This window comes from Macrobrachium nipponense, chromosome 21 (assembly GCF_015104395.2).
Source record: "Macrobrachium nipponense isolate FS-2020 chromosome 21, ASM1510439v2, whole genome shotgun sequence".
Classification (NCBI taxonomy): Eukaryota; Metazoa; Arthropoda; class Malacostraca; order Decapoda; family Palaemonidae; genus Macrobrachium; species Macrobrachium nipponense.
In genome coordinates this window covers 28,565,528-28,583,713 of record NC_087212.1, presented here as the reverse complement: position 1 = coordinate 28,583,713, position 18,186 = coordinate 28,565,528, and the positions used below count along the sequence as shown (strand labels likewise).

Genomic DNA, 18,186 nt, shown 5'->3' with positions numbered 1-18,186 from the left:
AAGTAAATACCCTTGTTATCCTGGTACCTCCCTTTCAAAAATTGCTTAAAACTGCCTACTTTAATAGTTAACCCACCCAATGTTTATAACTGCCTACTTTAGTTCACACACCAAATATGTCTTAAACTAAATTCAAGACAGTTTCACTTTAAAATATATGTAGTATACATACTACTGTACATATGTAGCCTACTAGCCTATGGATTACAGCTAGAAACCTACATACGCATGTGCTATTACGTACTCGTGGGCCTCTTTCCTTTCATAAGGAAAGAGATGGAGAGAGGTAAGAGAAATATCAAAACTATGTAAATCATATGGGTAATCAACGATCTATGTTGATATAGAAGGTGACTATTTTGCAGTGCAATCGGATGAATAATAAAGATAATGCTTCCAGCAGCATGCAGCAAAACATCTCTTCCCTTCTTCACAACATGTAAATATATTTCACGTAATAACCTTCATCTGACGTTTAGGCTTCTCTCCCATAAGAGTAAAAGAATCAGGGCTTTTGGATGCAAAATAATTAACTCTTTTATAGGGGTACAATTTAAAGAACGCGGCGAACACAACTTCAATAACAACATAAACAAAACTTGGTTAGGCCAGTGTTGCCAAATGGGAATGGCAATTTCTTGCTAGATTTTGCTCCATAAAGTGCTAAAAAAATTCACATCATACACAACAATGCCACCCAGCCAATTTCAACCGACTGCTCTCTTTTTCGATTCAAACACTTTTCTAACATACGCAGTGTACTAGTACATTACGTTACATGATTCCTAATAATTTTCGAAACATATTCTGTTCAATTCCTGAAAATGGTTTTGCAAGATTTGGTTCTTTTTTCTTACATGATATATCAAACATAGTAGAATAAAAGAAATATTCCACTTAACATTACAAAGCTTTGATGACAAAATACATATGCTAAATGTATTTCAAAACAAATGCAAGTTTTCCTGCCAGATGCTAGATTGAAAATTTTCTTGCTAATTACCTCAAGAAAATGAAAGCTAGCATTAAAAATGCAACATTAGTAACACTGGACTCAGCAACCGTACATTAGTTGTGAAGATGGTGGTAGTAGTACAAATGATAGTTATTGTATCATTAAAAATATCAAAATAAACGAAGTTGCATGTCATGTTTTTCCTAAACATGTAGCCTAAAAGGAAAATTATTATTTTGTTTGTTTCATCGCTGCCACAAACCCCTAACAATGCATTGTACATATGATCATTCTAAAATATTAATTACTACCAGAATAACAACGATATTTTGTATCTATAATGAATTTTACGTATATTCCAAATTACTACTACCATGACTAGTACTATTAAAATTTCAAAAGATAATCTGGCTGTGAATGCTAACATAATTTGATTTTCATATACGTACGTACATTTTGTCAGCTGGTAGGCCTCGCATGATAAAAGTTGATTTCACCGACATGAAATTACTCCATGAGTAGCCTTATTATGAAGATAAAAAATGGTTGAGAGAGAGAGAGAGAGAGAGAGAGAGAGAGAGAGAGAGAGAGAGAGAGAGAGAGAGAGAGAGAGAGAGAGAGAGACTGGTTGGCCTTGCATGATAAAAGATGATTTCACCGATATGAAATTACTCCATGAATAGCCTTTATATTATGAAGATATGACGATATTATATAAGGTAAAAGATGGTTTTTAGAGAGAGAGAGAGAGAGAGAGAGAGAGAGAGAGAGAGAGAGAGAGAGAGAGAGAGAGAGAGAGAGAGAGAGAGAGAGAGAGAGAGAGAATTACGATGTCCCAAAGATTTATTAGTCCATCCGAAGAGACATCATGTGCTCCATTATTCATTTTATTCAGACTCAGCCATACTCTGCAGCTTCTATTTACTGGGATTCTTTCTTCAGATCTCCATTACATGAAGAATGTGTAAAAATATATTTTATTTTTACTTTTGGAAGTCACCATTGAACATCAGCAGTGACAACTTAAACACAACTCGGTAAATGCTCGATAGTTAGGGCAGATGACGTCAGCAATCAGCTGTTTCTCGAGAGAGAGACTGTTGCCTGATTAGGTTGTAACATTGACAGATTTCCATTAGCAAAAGTTGAATAATAGTTGTGTATTGAGAATAAAGATAATTTTAATAAAACTGTTGTTTTACTGTCTAATCATATTGCATGTATTATTACCACATTATAGTATTATGATATGAACATAGCAATCTACCATTTGCATTCTGGTTTAGTTTACATTCTTAAAATAATCAACTGATTTCGTTTTACCAATAGTATCACTGTATTTAGTTGCCAAATGGAACTTAATTCAGCGATATGTCTATAACATATAAGGTGAGAATGGTTTTATTACCTTTATTGTCCGCTAATATCATAATGTGAATCTGTTCATGTATGTTAATGGTTATCACACTACATATACCTTGAATAGGGGCTATTTATTATGAAGATATGCCAATAATATATAAGGAGAGAATGGTTTTATTGTCAGTCTATATCATACGAGTCTTTTCATTATGTTGGTGATTATCGGACCGCGGCCGAGACTAAGCCTACCGATAAACATCGCATGTGCAACACGTTTGTCCCGCTATGCTGCGATTCATACCAGCGATATAGCATGAGAAGGAGAAGTGGTCCAAGAAAAACACCATGAATGACTGATTCCGTGACTGCTGATCTGCGACTAAGCAATGCCCCACTGTATAGTACTATATGTACATTTTAATTCTTTACATTCCTTTTCTACCTTGTACACTTATCACAGGATTTTCACCTAACCTGCAACCTTTCCCATTATCTCCTACTAAGGGATTCAGTGTCAATGAAAAACTTCTTCAGCAAAACCTTTTCATCAAAGCACTGGATAAAGAAAGGTAAGATTGGCAAGTGTATATATTATAACCCCACCTAATTTTTGCAAGTATTATCTAGTACCCAAGTTCGATAGTTTAGATATTTATAGAATAAAATGAAGTCACCAATGCTGGAACCAACAAATGCATGGAAATGGAGGCACCAAAGTATAGATAGCGGTAGATAGCCACCCTCCTTTCATCAGTACCGTGGTCAGTTTAGAGGGAAATTAAGTTCCCAAAACTTATATAAATTTCATAGCCATACCTAATAACCTGCTCCTAATGTCTGTCATCTTTTAAATCTGTTGGCAAGTAATGATCTGAACAGACAACAGTTCGCATCGTAGGTTGAAAGGTTTTGATGATGTTATCCTCCCTTCAAAAAGCCATCAGCCAGCGACTTTATTTCTCTCTATTTGATGGAATCCTGTGGAATGATATGCCTTTTGGACAGTTGCCAGAAATATTGGCACAATAAAATGCCATACAAGTTGGCATAATTGACGCTATTTGAATGACAATTGACCTAAAACACGAGGAAAATACCGAGGACAAATACAATAAATACGCGTGCTTCTGCGCTTGTTATTGTGAAGTGACTGCAACACTACGTCATCGGTAGTGATCCGCCAGATGGCAACATAGTTGAATCCTGGATAAATGGCGCTCTCCATTGAAGTACCTCGGCGCTAATTTGAAATTAAATTGTACAAAAAAAAAAAGGGATTACGTACAGATTCGAGCAATGGCTCCTTTTTTTTTAAGCTTATTAAAAAGTTCTTTTGTTCATGAAACTTACCTGACAGATATATATATCGCTGTATTCTCTGAAGTCCGACAGAATTTCAAAATTCGCGGCACACGCAGTGGGCGGCCAGGTGGTAGTACCCATTCCCGCCGCTGGGAGGCGGATATCAGGAACCATTCCCATTTTCTATTCATATTTTTTCTGTCGCCGGTCGGTAAACAACTGTTTACAGACCTCCGCCTAGGATTTTGAAACTTCATTAGCCGCTTAAGTATCCTAATTATTCTTTCGATTATTGACTTGGATTTGTGGCTAGGCATACGCTATCATAAGTTAAATTTTTTCATTGCATATGATGTCTGAAGCTAGTTAGCCTAGTTTCAGGCTTTGTTGTCTGCATGGGGTAAGGTGAGGCTACCGGAACTTTCGGTAGACACTCGCTTAGTATATTTGACGTTTACATGTTTTCTTTGCATAAAGATCAATGTAATTAGTGTAATGTGTGACTGATTACGGAAGAAGTAGGATTCATGTACGCATTTTAGAGCGTGTTAGAATCAGGAGTTTTCCTCCACAGTAAACAGAAGTTAGAAATAATGAACCTTCTAACCTCCTGTAGAATTTATTTTGCCTAACCCTGTGGTATGGCTTACGGGCCTAGAAGAAGTGTCTGCTAGAGGATTACATCAAGTAATCTTAGACTAAAGTGCTCGCTCTCCTATCAGTGTTGTGAAGTGTAGTGCCCCTTGTGTTGTGGAGGGGGCGTCAGATCGGCCCCATAATGCCTCTAGGCCTGGACCTCTGTCGGACTCCCAGGACTCAGGGAGAGGGCATGTCGAAAGCCGCAAGAGGGTTACGGGGGCTCCCCACCGATCTGGCGTCCCTTCGGCAGGACCTGTTGACGCTTCCCAGGCTGCTAAAGATCGTGCACGTGCACGAATCTTGAAGGATTGCTTCTCGTCCTCCGAGGCGTCTTCTCCCGCGCAAGGGTTGGAGCTCTCGGAAGGACTCGCGCCCCTCTAAGAAGCTTTAGAGAAGAGGACGCCTTCACGTCCTCCTACTCTCGTCAGGAGGGAACGTCAGATCGGCCCCATAACGCCTCTAGGCCTAGACCTCTGTCGGACTCCCAGGAAACCAGGGAGAGGGCATGTCAAAAGCCGAAGGAGGGTTAAGGGTTTTTCACGCTGATCTGGCTTCCTTTCGGCAGGTCCTGTTGTCGCTTCCCAGGCTGCCGAAGATCGAGCACGTGCACGAATCTTGAAGGATTGCTTCTCGTCCTCCGAGGCGTCCTCCCCACACAGGGGTTGGAGCTCTCGGAAGGACTCGCGCCCCCTTATCCCTCTTACGCCGATTGGACGTATTAAACGTCGTGTCAAAATGTCTTCCGTATGCCGATTGGACGTATCATACGTCGGCTCAAAAAAGTTATTTTAAAAATTCGCGGAAAAATACTTATAGGCCTACCAGCCGAAAACTTTTGTATCACGCGCCTTGGGGGATGCTGGGAGTTCACGGATCAAGGCGTTGTTTTGTTTACAATCGCTACGCAGGCGCGCAAGCGCGAATTTCTTTCTTATCGCACTAAAAAGTATCAGTGACACATCTCGGAAATTATTTCGTCACTTTGACATAATTTTTGCACCATTTTAAATTATCCTTTACATGAAGTATTATATATGAAAATGTGCGCAATTTCATGTAAAATAAAACAGAAAAATACTCATGATTGTAGCTTTTATCAGTTTTGAAATATTTTCATATAAATAACGATAAGTGCAAAAATTTCAACCTTCGGTCAACTTTGACTCTACAGAAATGGTCGAGAAACGCAATTGTAAGCTAAAATTCTTATACGTATTATAATAATATTCAATCATTTGCCTTCATTTTGAAACAAATTGGACTTCTCTAGCACAATATTTCGATTTATGGTTAATTTATGAAAAAACTTTTTCCTCACGTTCGTGCGATAACTTCCGATAAATTTTTTCGTGCGATTGTCCTAATGTTTGCACCCTTTTAAATTTGCCGTTACATAAAGTTTTATATATGGAAATGTGCGCAATTTTATGCACAATACAACAAAAATCAACCCATGGTTGTAGCTTTTATCAGTTTCGAAATATTTTCATATAAATAACGTTGTGCAAAAATTTCAACTTTCGGTCAACTTTGACTCTACCGAAATGGTCGAAAAATGCAATTGTAAGCTAAAACTCTTATATTCTAGTAATATTCAATCATTTACCTTCATTTTGCAACGACTTGGAAGTCTCTAGCACAATATTTCGATTTATGGTGAATTTATGAAAAAAAAAAAAAAAAAAACATTTTCCTTACGTTCGCGCGGTAACTTCCGAAAAAATCAGAATTTTTTTGTGCGATTGTCGAAATGTTTGCACCATTTAAAATTAGCTGTTACATAAAGTTTTATATATGAAAATGTGCGCAATTTCATGTAGAATACAACTAAAAATGATTGAAGGTTGTAGCTTTTCTCTTTTTTCGAAATATTTGCATATAATTCACGAAAAATAGAAAAAAAACCACGTTCGGTCAAATTTGACTCTACCGAAATAGTTGAAAAACGCAATTGTAAGCTAAAACTCTTACGGCCTAGTAATATTCCGTCATTTTTCTTCATTTTGAAACAAATTTGAAGTCTCTAAAACAATATTGTGATTTATGGTGAATTTTTGAAAAATATATTTACCTTCACTCCGCGCGCCGATTCGCGGCCGCAAGTCTCCGAAATACGTACATCGCATTATCCTAATATTTGCCCCTTTTCATATTAGCCTTTTTATAGAGTTTCATATATCAAAATGTGCGCAAATTCATGAAGAATACCATAAAAAATAATTGAAGGTTGTAGCTTTTTCCATCTCCGAAATGTGCATATAAAAAAATATATATATATAAAAATTTCGACATTCGGTCAAATTTAACTCGTCCGAAATGGTCGAAATCTGCAATTCTAATCTAAAACTCTTACAGTACCGTAATATTCAATCATTTTTCTTAGTTTTGAAAAAAATTGGAAGTCTCTAGAACAATATTTAGAATTACAGTGAATTTTTGAAAATAATATTTTTTTACGTCCGCGCGTTACGAATTCGTACATCATTTTGTGATAATATTTTTCCGGTGTTGCTTTTATTGTTTTACTATGTATTATATATCAAAAGGATTGCAATTTAGTGTAAAATACAACGAAAAAAAAATTAATTCGTTAGCTTTGACCGTTTTTTGCACAGCGTGATTTGAATACAATTATCTATGAATTTTTTTTTTTCGCTACCATATATCGCATTATTTACATATGATAATATTATTTTTCATTTCTGATGATTGCATACTAAACTTCAAGCAATGACAAAAAAATGAGCCAAAAATGAACTCTTAATCTTCAAAACTAAGCGCGCTGTGATTTTTTGAAAAAATTATTTTTTCCGATTCCGCGCTCACTCCAAACCGGCGCCAGCATACAGGAGAGGTTTTGATTTTTAGGGCTTCGGCTTAAGAGGGTTAAGAAGCTTTAGAGAAGAGGACGCTTCACGTCCTCTCTCTCGTCACGAGAGGATGAAAGAGTCCTGTGCCCTGTCAGGGCTCTCAAATTTTATTTACATAAACGAAGGAAGCAAGAGGTCCTTCGGGTAATTTATGGTGCTCAGGAAGAGACCACATTTACCCTTTTCGAAGAATGCACTGCCTCTTTTCCTAAGGGACATATTAAGGAGGCTCATTCATCTTGCCAGAAGAGTGATTTGAGCCTCCTGCGAGTGAACGCTCATGAAGTTAGAGCTGTTTCAACCTAGCTAGCATTCCAAAAGAATATGGTAATCAAGGACATTCTTGATTCCACCTTTTGGAGGAGCAACTCAGTATTCGTCTCCTCTCCTCATGGCGCTCCGTATACGTTATGTAACGTTCACTTTACTTCGAAAAAGCAAGCTGATAAGTTTGACGTCCGGCAAGCTGCTTTGCACAGTCAAACAACTTATGTCTCTGGTTCGGCATAAGAAGGGCAATTTAGACGTGAAGAAGCTTTTGAAGGTGCTCGACGTACTATTAGTAGAAACCTTCTCCAGGACGCTCGGCAAGCACCTTGCGAGAGTGTCTTTCGGACGCTCAGCGTTCCTTTGCCGAGTGCGTTTCTGGAGATGTTCTTTTGCATTACTAAGACGCAAGTTGTCGCACAGGCGGCCACTGTCTTTGTAAGAAGGTATGAAGGTCTTTAAGGCCCGTCTTGAAGACGAAAGACGTACGTCTTCCTTTAGTGTTCACACACTTCAGGAGCAGCGTGCGGCTCTCCATGGAGACTCGCATGAGGACGTCCCTTGAAAATATTCGAAGTGAGGATTACTCAGACGTCAGTAGTTGTTGCCTTCGATCGAGAAGACCCGCACGGACGTGCACTAGTTTAACTAACCTCTTGAGGATCGTTACGTTCCGTGCCCAAGCCCATAACCAACTCTCTCTTCTTGAGCTTATGAGAAACGCGGTTCGTCATAACATTGAGATGTTGGCAAGGTCGCTCGCCAGGACGCCTCTTGGCGGGCCTTGCATGCATCAGGGCGCTCAACAAGATCCTCTCTGAAATGTCGTTCAGAAGACTTGGTGTTCTCTGCTCAGACACGCTTGCAGCTAAGCAGGACGTTTTTTGAGGACGCTCAGCAGGACGCTTTCCAGGACGCTAAGCAGGACACTTTTGAGGACGCTCAGCAGGACGCTTTTGTGGACATTCGCCAGGACGCTTCGGTGGAAGCTCGGCAGGACGCTTTGCGAGAGAAAAGACTTGTAGACGGCGTCTTATTTGCTGTTCAGGACGTTTCTTAGGACGCTTGACGCTTTCTAAACGCTCGTCAAGAGGTTTTTTCAGGACTCTCCACAGGACATTCCTTTACAGAAATTTTTAAAAAAGGATTCGGAGTTAGCGGAGAGACATACCCGAATTTTTTCTTCGATCCCTCTTGCCTCTTCATCGATTTCTCTGAGAATCGGGAAGATTATATACTCGGATTCCTGGGTGACTTTCGGTCATGTTAAAGGGTTTTCCCCTATTAGCAAACTGCCAATTGTTTTGTCAGGTAAGGACGTTTTCCCCATTGTCAAGATACTAAAAGTTTTGTCATTTAAGTGGGGACCCCTCATAAATGGGGTAGTTCTCATTGACAGATTTTAACGTTTTTATCGTTTAAGCGGATAAACTCATTAACAAATTTCGGAAGAGCTCTTATTCATTTTCAGAGGCTCATCCGAGGAGTAAGAAAAAGACTTGTAGACTAGATCCAGGAAGTCTTATGTCCAATATCATAAGAACATTGAACGGTCCTTTTCGATCCTCGGTTCTCACTTGATGATCTCTATTCGAATATTACTCCCTTCTCTTGGCAAAGAGTCAAGGAGTTCTTTTAAAAAGTCTCATTCATTAGAACTTGGACAGTCGTTTTCCTTTCTTTCTCTCTTCCTCGTCGAGGAAAGATTTAGTAGAAAATTCGATGTTCAAATTACTACAATACTTACGTAGTTTATCTTTGCGTCATTTTGCTAACGCATGGGTCAAGTCATATACGCATATCGTATTTACCTCTGCGGATAGAAGCCGAAAGAACTGTTGTTCTAATGTATTTAATTGACACTCCCTTCAACCTTCCAAGAGTTTTCGTAGTAAGAACAACTCTTCAAGTTTTGTTACGACAACACCAACTCAGCTTCTGTATTTAGCGAATTCTGTTTCGTTTAAATATGCCTGCTTGAGAGTTTCCTTTTGCTCGATAATATCATACCTATTCCTTCGTAAAGGGAGTAGCTGGCAACTCAGGCAGATAGTGCGAGACGATGAATGAACAAGGCTGCTGTTACTGTGATCTACGCAGTACCGGCTAGCTCTGTGACATGCGCGGTTGGTTACGTCTCTCTCCCCTGCGGGAATGGCTGACTAAGCCGTCTCTCTGCCCTACAATCATGGATTTTAGCCTCGGGTTGAGGAAATTTCTAGTAATCATGAATGAACATGCCTTCCGTTTACTTAGAAAATTTCAACAAGATATCTCTTATACCTGTTCGGTGCGGTTTTACCGCACGGTAACAGAATTCTGTACGAGTCTACCGCGGCATAGCACTATAATAATGCTCTCCTGCTTATGCAAAGCGCAGCCTTATTTAGGGAAGGAAGCAGGCTGAGTGAGGGAATGGATGAGTTTGCTGGGGACCATTCCTCGCTGGAGAAGCTTGTTTTCCCTGAATAAACAGCAATTCAGACCTCTACAGTTTTTCCTCACGGAGAAATTGGAATAACATCAAAGATCTAGTAATAATTCTATTTTTCTCTCAACGGCTTGAGGATCACCTTGGGTGATAGCGAGAGGGTGCCAGACATCCGAACAGAGGAACAGATGTCCTGGCACATTGTCTGAAAGAATTGGAAGCCAATTTGGTCGGCTCTCCAGTTCCTCGAAGGGTGAGTTTTGATCGAGTAGTCCAAATCATCTCGGATAATTTCTCAGCTCTCTCATAAGCTCAAGAAGAGAGAGTTGGTTATGGGCTTGGGCACGGAACGTAACGATCCTCAAGAGGTTCGTTAAGCTAGTGCACGTCCGTGCGGGTCTTCTCGATCGAAGGCAACAACTACTGACGTCTGAGTAATCCTCACTTAGAAGTATGTCGAAAGTTGAGGAGAGACTGAGGGCGTCCTTTCGTTAAGTTTTTCGTAATATTGAAGACGAAGGAGCTTCCTCTTAAGTTGTTCCCATATTCATGATCCTAGAGGATTAGCATTAGTCGCCACCATGTTGGCCTTTAAGAGGTTGGATTCACAGAGGTCATGTAATTCAGAGAGAATTGTCCAAAGACCCTTCCCGAGAGAATCGGTGTAATCTAACATCGTCACTTAGTGGAGTATCTAATATCTCTCCTCTCTGAGTCTGAAGGCGTTCAGACTATCGAGAAGCGATAAGATCTTCAAGATTAATGGCAGTCTCTTGGCCAAGGCAAAGCAGTGCTGCCTATTTTCAGTGTTCAATCGGAGGGGGCCGTTTCTGGAGATAGTGAAGGGAAAATGACTGTTCCTCCACCTCGACCTCTGTGAATTTCTTTATGGTTCTATCTTTCCGTCTGAAGTATGAGATAAGCTAGAAGTCCTAACTATTGTAGAATATGCAAATATGTTGTGGACGGCCTCTAGGCTCAGAGATTCGGTTCTGTCAAACAACAAAGCTTCACGATCTTTGAGGTCTGTGGAGATCTTGAAATTCTGTGGATCGAAGGTTCCGGCATGGAACTTAGACGTAGTCCGAGTTTCTGATGCCAAAAGCATTTCGAACCTATCCTTTCTGCGAACTTAATACACGTGACCAGAAAGGCTAACATTCTAACCACTCTAGCCACGGCAAAGAGGGTTAGTGAGGTTTTAGCCATCATCAGAGGTTTTGGCTTTAAAGGACATAATGCGGTCTGTCCTCTAAGCCTTCCATTCTTGATAAGAACGAAAACCTGTCTAACCCTTGACCCGAAGGCTTGGAGACCAAGGGTATGGCACAAATTATTGGGCAAGGGCATTAGAGAGTCCTGTGCCCTGTCGGGTCTCTCAAGTTTTATCTTGATAAAACTATAGAAAGTCGAGGTCAACGGACAATCTGTGGTGTTCCGTAAAAAGACCAGACTGGTTCATGTCCAAGAACACCCTGGCATTATAGTCAAGGAGTTCTTTTAAGAAGTCTCATTCATTATGTTTGCATAAAGATTTGAGATTTTTTCTTCACATGAATGCTCAAGAGGTGAGGGCGCGGCCTCGGAAGCATTTCAACAGAGCATGACACTCAGTAACATCCTGAGTGCCACGCTTTAGCGAAACAACTCTGTGTTCGCTTCACACTCCCGACGGGATGTGAAGACGACATTTGAGATCTGTAAGTCGCTAGGACCATACATATCTGTAGATATATTATTGGGGGCAGGAAGCAACACGAATCCTATCCTATAGAAAAGGGATAGGTGTGCTTTTAACTTTGAAGGGTTGGTCGCTTGAGGCGCGTTCCTTTTATTTAGCCTAGAAGTTATGGAACTAACTTTGATAGGTTAGGTCAGGTGGTGGTTTTAGCTTCGTTGCCCTCAGAAGTATGGTCATATGGTCTAGTCACATTGTGGTCACGCCCCCGTTGACAGATCATCTAGAGCGCACCAGCATTACAGGTCTCTACCTCGCTGGCAACTCTAGTAACGCAGAAGCAGACTTTGGTGACAGTAATCACGAAGTCGGCTATGCTAACAGGTGAGGAACCAAGATGTATATCATCTACTTAATTTAGTTTCCTAAAAATCCTTTTCTGTCTCTTCCCACCATCCGAAGGTGGGATTCAGCTATATATATATCTGTCAGGTAAGTTTCATGAACAAAATGTTATTGTTATAATACAATTAAGTTTGTTCATACTTACCTGGCAGATATATATATAGCTGTATTCTCCGAAGTCCGACAGAATTTCAAAACTCGCGGCACACGCAGTGGGCGGCCAGGTGGTAGTACCCATTCCCGCCGCTGGGAGGCGGATATCAGGAACCATTCCCATTTTCTATTCATATTTTATCAGTGCCACTGTCTCCTGAGGGGAGGTGGGTGGGCACTTTAATTATATATATCTGCCAGGTAAGTATGAACAAACTTAATTGTATTATAACAATAACATGTTTGACAAAATTTAACGGCTATTTACCAGAAGTTCCTCTTTAAAAGTACTACACTCCTAATTATAAACCCATATTCACTGAGAAGTTTCATGCAGAAAACTTACTAATTATAAATTCACATTCACTTGGAAATTGAATACAAAAAAACTATCTTTACTTGCAAATATACTGATGACAAAAACACCACCTACCTTTTCACATGGCCCAAGGTCTGATTTTGTGTTGGTAAATAAGTCATGAGGACAGAACTTGACCAAAAAATGACGGCAGACCTGGAATAAAACAAAGAACTAAATACCATGCTAAAATATTGTGGTTACACAGTTAAATAATAAGAAAATTAATTGAATTGAATATAGAATTTAGGCCAAAGGCCAAGCACTGAGACTGATGAGGTCATCAAGTGCTGAAATGGAAATTAACAGTAAAAGGTTTGAAAGGTGTAACATGGGGGGGAAAAAATGATATTGTTATTTTACAATAAAGTTTTGTACATACTTACCTGGCAGACATATACTTAGCTTACGTCTCTGACGTCACGACAGAATTCAAAACTCGCGGCTAACGCGACAGGTAGGTCAGGTGATCTACCTTACCCGCCGCTGGGAGGCGGGTGTAAGAACCATCATACCTTTCTTGCCAGATTTTTTCTCTCTTATACCTGTCTCCTGAGGGGAGGCTGGGCGGGCCATCAATCGTATATGTCTGCCAGGTAAGTATGTACAAAACTTTATTGTAAAATAACAATATCATTTTTTCCCCCTCATGTTACACCTTTCAAACCTTTTACTGTTAATTTCCATTTCAGCACTTGATGACCTCATCAGTCTCAGTGCTTGGCCTTTGGCCTAAATTCTATATTCAATTCAATTAATTTTCTTATTATTTAACTGTGTAACCACAATATTTTAGCATGGTATTTAGTTCTTTGTTTTATTCCAGGTCTGCCGTCATTTTTTGGTCAAGTTCTGTCCTCATGACTTATTTACCAACACAAAATCAGACCTTGGGCCATGTGAAAAGGTAGGTGGTGTTTTTGTCATCAGTATATTTGCAAGTAAAGATAGTTTTTTTGTATTCAATTTCCAAGTGAATGTGAATTTATAATTAGTAAGTTTTCTGCATGAAACTTCTCAGTGAATATGGGTTTATAATTAGGAGTGTAGTACTTTTAAAGAGGAACTTCTGGTAAATAGCCGTTAAATTTTGTCAAACATGTTATTGTTATAATACAATTAAGTTTGTTCATACTTACCTGGCAGATATATATAATTAAAGTGCCCACCCACCTCCCCTCAGGAGACAGTGGCACTGATAAAATATGAATAGAAAATGGGAATGGTTCCTGATATCCGCCTCCCAGCGGCGGGAATGGGTACTACCACCTGGCCGCCCACTGCGTGTGCCGCGAATTTTGAAATTCTGTCGGACTTCAGAGAATACAGCTATATATATATCTGCCAGGTAAGTATGAACAAACTTAATTGTATTATAACAATAACATGTTTGACAAAATTTAACGGCTATTTACCAGAAGTTCCTCTTTAAAAGTACTACACTCCTAATTATAAACCCATATTCACTGAGAAGTTTCATGCAGAAAACTTACTAATTATAAATTCACATTCACTTGGAAATTGAATACAAAAAAACTATCTTTACTTGCAAATATACTGATGACAAAAACACCACCTACCTTTTCACATGGCCCAAGGTCTGATTTTGTGTTGGTAAATAAGTCATGAGGACAGAACTTGACCAAAAAATGACGGCAGACCTGGAATAAAACAAAGAACTAAATACCATGCTAAAATATTGTGGTTACACAGTTAAATAATAAGAAAATTAATTGAATTGAATATAGAATTTAGGCCAAAGGCCAAGCACTGAGACTGATGAGGTCATCAAGTGCTGAAATGGAAATTAACAGTAAAAGGTTTGAAAGGTGTAACATGGGGGGGAAAAAATGATATTGTTATTTTACAATAAAGTTTTGTACATACTTACCTGGCAGACATATACTTAGCTTACGTCTCTGACGTCACGACAGAATTCAAAACTCGCGGCTAACGCGACAGGTAGGTCAGGTGATCTACCTTACCCGCCGCTGGGAGGCGGGTGTAAGAACCATCATACCTTTCTTGCCAGATTTTTTCTCTCTTATACCTGTCTCCTGAGGGGAGGCTGGGCGGGCCATCAATCGTATATGTCTGCCAGGTAAGTATGTACAAAACTTTATTGTAAAATAACAATATCATTTTTGTACATGAACTTTCCTGTCAGACATATACTTAGCTGATTGACACCCTTGGTGGAGGGTACAAGACAGAAAATAACAAAGAAAAGGTAAACAACACCTGTTGTAGGATAAAAATAACCTTGGTTCTTACCTGTTTAGGCTGAAGACTTCATAGATACTGTCTATTAGTCTGCATAGCCATAAGAGCTACAGCGAGGGCGTGACCTACAGCTGAAAAGACTCTTTGGGTCTACTAACGGGACTTGATATCCGCTTACTTAGTAGAATCCAAGTCGGATCATGTCAATGGGGGTTCGCCCTCTTCTATGACAGAACCTGTCCACTACCAACGCAGGGAGCTTCAAACCAAATCCGATCACCTAACCAAACTAACGTTATTAGCATTACGAAACGAAAAAAGATGCCTACCTGCATCATTTTTCATACAACCATATGAACTCAATTACCAAAAAAACAAGGGAAAAAACTACTAAGGATATGTTCCAGCTCCCTGCCCCAGCACCGAATCCGCCGATACGTACGGGCCTAACGCGAAGCACTCGTCATACGTAATACTGACGTCTTTTAGGTAGTGGTTGGCGAATACTGAATTACATCTCCAGAATGTAGTTTTCATCAGATTCTGAAGAGACATATTCTTCTTAAAGGCCAAGGAAGTGGCAATTGCTCTTACTTCATGAGCCTTGACTTTAGGATCTTGAAAGGTTCCTCATTACAAGCTTTATGTGCTTCTTTCACAACACTTCTAATGAAGAAAGACAGCGCATTTTTCGACAATGGTCTGCTGGGGTCCTTTACAGAGCACCATAGTCTATCCTCAATGCCCTTAAGGGTTTTCTTCTTCTGAAGGTAGTATTTTAAACTCCTAACAGGGCAAAGAGTTCTTTCAGGTTCTTCCCCTACTATGGCAGATAAACCACGAACCTCAAAGTTCCTTGGCCACGGATTTGAGGGGTTCTCATTTTTGCCAAAAACGAAGGAAGGAAGGAACAAACCACGGAATCTCCTTTGAAACCTACCCTTCCTTCTAGGGCATGAATCTCACTAACCCTTTTGGCTGATGCTAAAGCCATGAGAAAGAGAGCTTTCCTCGTGAGATCTTTGAAGGAGGCTAAATGTGGTGGTTCAAACCTAGCGGACCTCAGGAAACGAAGAACCACATCCAGATTCAACTTGGAACTTCGCTCGAGGTTTTCTTGGAAGATTCAAAAGATCTTAATAGATCATGAAGATCTTTGTTATTCGAAAGATCTAAATTCCTATGTCTGAATACCGCAGCCAGCATGCTTCGGTATCCTTTGATAGTAGATACTGCCAAACCGCATTTTTCTCTGAGGAAAACTAGGAAATCTGCTATCTGAGTCACAGAGGTACTGGAAGAGGAAAACTTCTGGTTCCTGCACCAACGGCGAAAGACGTCCCACTTCGACTGGTAGACTTTAAGGGTCGAAGGTCTTCTAGCTGAGGCGATAGCCTTAGCAGCTTTTGTCGAAAACCCCTTCGCTCTGACAAGACTTTTGACAGTCGAAAGCCAGTCAGATTGAGAGCGGGGAGGTTTCTGTGATACCTGTCGAAGTGGGGTTGTTTGAGCAAATCTTGTCTTTGTGGAAGTGCTCTTGGAAAGTCCACCAACCATTCCAGTACCTCTGTGAACCAATCTTGGGCGGGCCAGAACGGAGCTACTAGCGTCATTCTTGTCCTCTCCGAGATAGCAAATTTCTTGAGGGTTTGTCCTAGTACTTTGAAGGGGGGAAAGGCGTAGACGTCTAGCCCTGTCCAATCTAGGAGAAACGCATCCACTGATACTGCTCCTGGGTCTGAGATCGGGGAGCAGTAAAGTTCGATTCTTGCGTTCTTTGCTGTTGCAAAGAGATCGATGTGAGGTCTGCCCCATCTTCTCCACAGGTCTTGGCATACTTCTGAGTGGAGGGTCCACTCGGAAGGCAGGAGTTGATTCTTCCTGCTCAGGAGATCGGCCCTGACGTTCCTTTCTCCCTGTACGAATCTGGTGAGAAGACTGATCTTCCTTGTTTGAGACCACAGCAGAAGATCCCTTGCTGTTTCGTACAGGGAGAAGGAGTGCGTCCCCCCCTGTTTTTTGATGTACGCCAAGGCTGTTGTGTTGTCCGAATTGACCTGCACTACTTGCATTTCGGACGTGGGGTTCGAAGGCTTTCAATGCCATCCAGACTGCCATCAACTCTTTCTTGTTGATGTGCCAGGACACCTGATCCCCCTTCCAGGTGCCTGACACTTCTCTTGTCCCGAGTGTCGCTCCCCAACCTGCCTCCGATGCGTCGGAAAACAACACATGGCTGGGGTTCGGCATGTAGAGAGACATTCCTTCCACAAATCGAAGTGGGTTGTTCCACCACCGAAGGTCTCTCTTGATTTCCCTTGAGATCTTGAAGGAGAACTCCAGATCTAGGGAGAGACGCCTCCAGTTCTGGTATAGGAAGAACTGTAGAGGCCTGAGATGCAACCTTCCTAAGAGAAACGAATTGCTCCAGCGAGGAGAGTGTCCCAGCAGACTCATCCACTCCCTCGCTGTGCATGCATCTTTCTCTAGGAAGGTCGTTATTTTCTCGTAGCAACGAGCTATCCTCTCTGGCGACGGAAAAGGCCCGAAAAGCCAGAGAAGCTATCCGAATCCCCAGATAGATCCTCTCTTGACTGGGATTAATTGAGACTTCTGGAAGTTCACCGAAGTCCCAGCAAACTTGCCAATGTAAGGGTCTTTTGAAGGTCCTCCAGACATCTTTCTTGAGACTCTGCTCTGATTTAGCCAGTCGTCGAGATAAAGCGACACCCTCACTCCCTCCAAATGTAGCCACTGCGCCACGTTTTTCATTAACCCCGTGAAAACTTGGGGTGCAGTTGATAGGCCGAAGCACAAGGCCTTGAATTGGAAGATGTTTCCTCCCATCATGAATCGTTAGATACTTCCGTGAAGAAGGATGGATCGGCACATGAAAGTAAGCGTCCTGAAGGTCTAGACACACCATCCAGTCCCCTGGACGAAGAGCCGCTAACACTGAGGAAGTTGTCTCCATGGCGAACTTCCTCTTTTCCACAAAGACGTTCAGGGCGCTTACATCCAACACCGGTCTCCATCCTCCTGAGTTCTTCGGAACTAGGAAAAGTCTGTTGTAAAAGCCCGCAGAGCGGGGATCTTTCACTAGTTCTATAGCCTCCTTCTCTAGCATGAGATCTACTGCTAGAGAAAGGGCTGATTCATGATGGGGTCCTTGTACTTGGCTACCAACTCCCTCGGAGTTGTCGTCAATGGTGGTCTTGACGAGAAGGGAATGAGGTATCCTTTGCTGACAATCGATAGGGACCAATTGTCTGCCCTTTGTGGGCCCAGACGTCGGCAAATTTCAGTAGTCTGGCACCCACTGATGTCTGGAGTCCTTGACCGCTATTTCTTCCCTCTGACTGACTTAGAGAAGGTTTTACCTCTCTTAAAAGGTCTAGTCCCTCTGGTTGCAGAACTTCTGACAGCGGGTCCTCCTCGAAAGGGCTCCTGTCTCAGAGGAGTCTCTTTCTTGGTCTTGGGTTGGAAGACAGAGCGAGGTTTCCTGGCCGCCTGGGCTAACATGTCCTGAGTAGCCTTAGCTGA

The 18,186-nt window shown here is 41.1% G+C and overlaps 1 protein-coding gene across 1 annotated transcript in view; it reads right to left on the bottom strand.

Annotated features, from left to right (window-relative positions):
• LOC135197870 (luc7-like protein 3) overlaps positions 1-18,186 on the bottom strand; it is an 86,538-nt gene that overhangs the window by 56,326 nt on the left and 12,026 nt on the right. Inside the window, exons 2-3 of the mRNA XM_064225065.1 lie at positions 14,001-14,081; positions 9,499-9,501 (exon numbers count right to left, since the gene is read on the bottom strand). Coding sequence (XP_064081135.1) covers positions 9,499-9,501; positions 14,001-14,081 — 84 coding nt within the window. The remainder of the gene's footprint in view (positions 1-9,498; positions 9,502-14,000; positions 14,082-18,186) is intronic.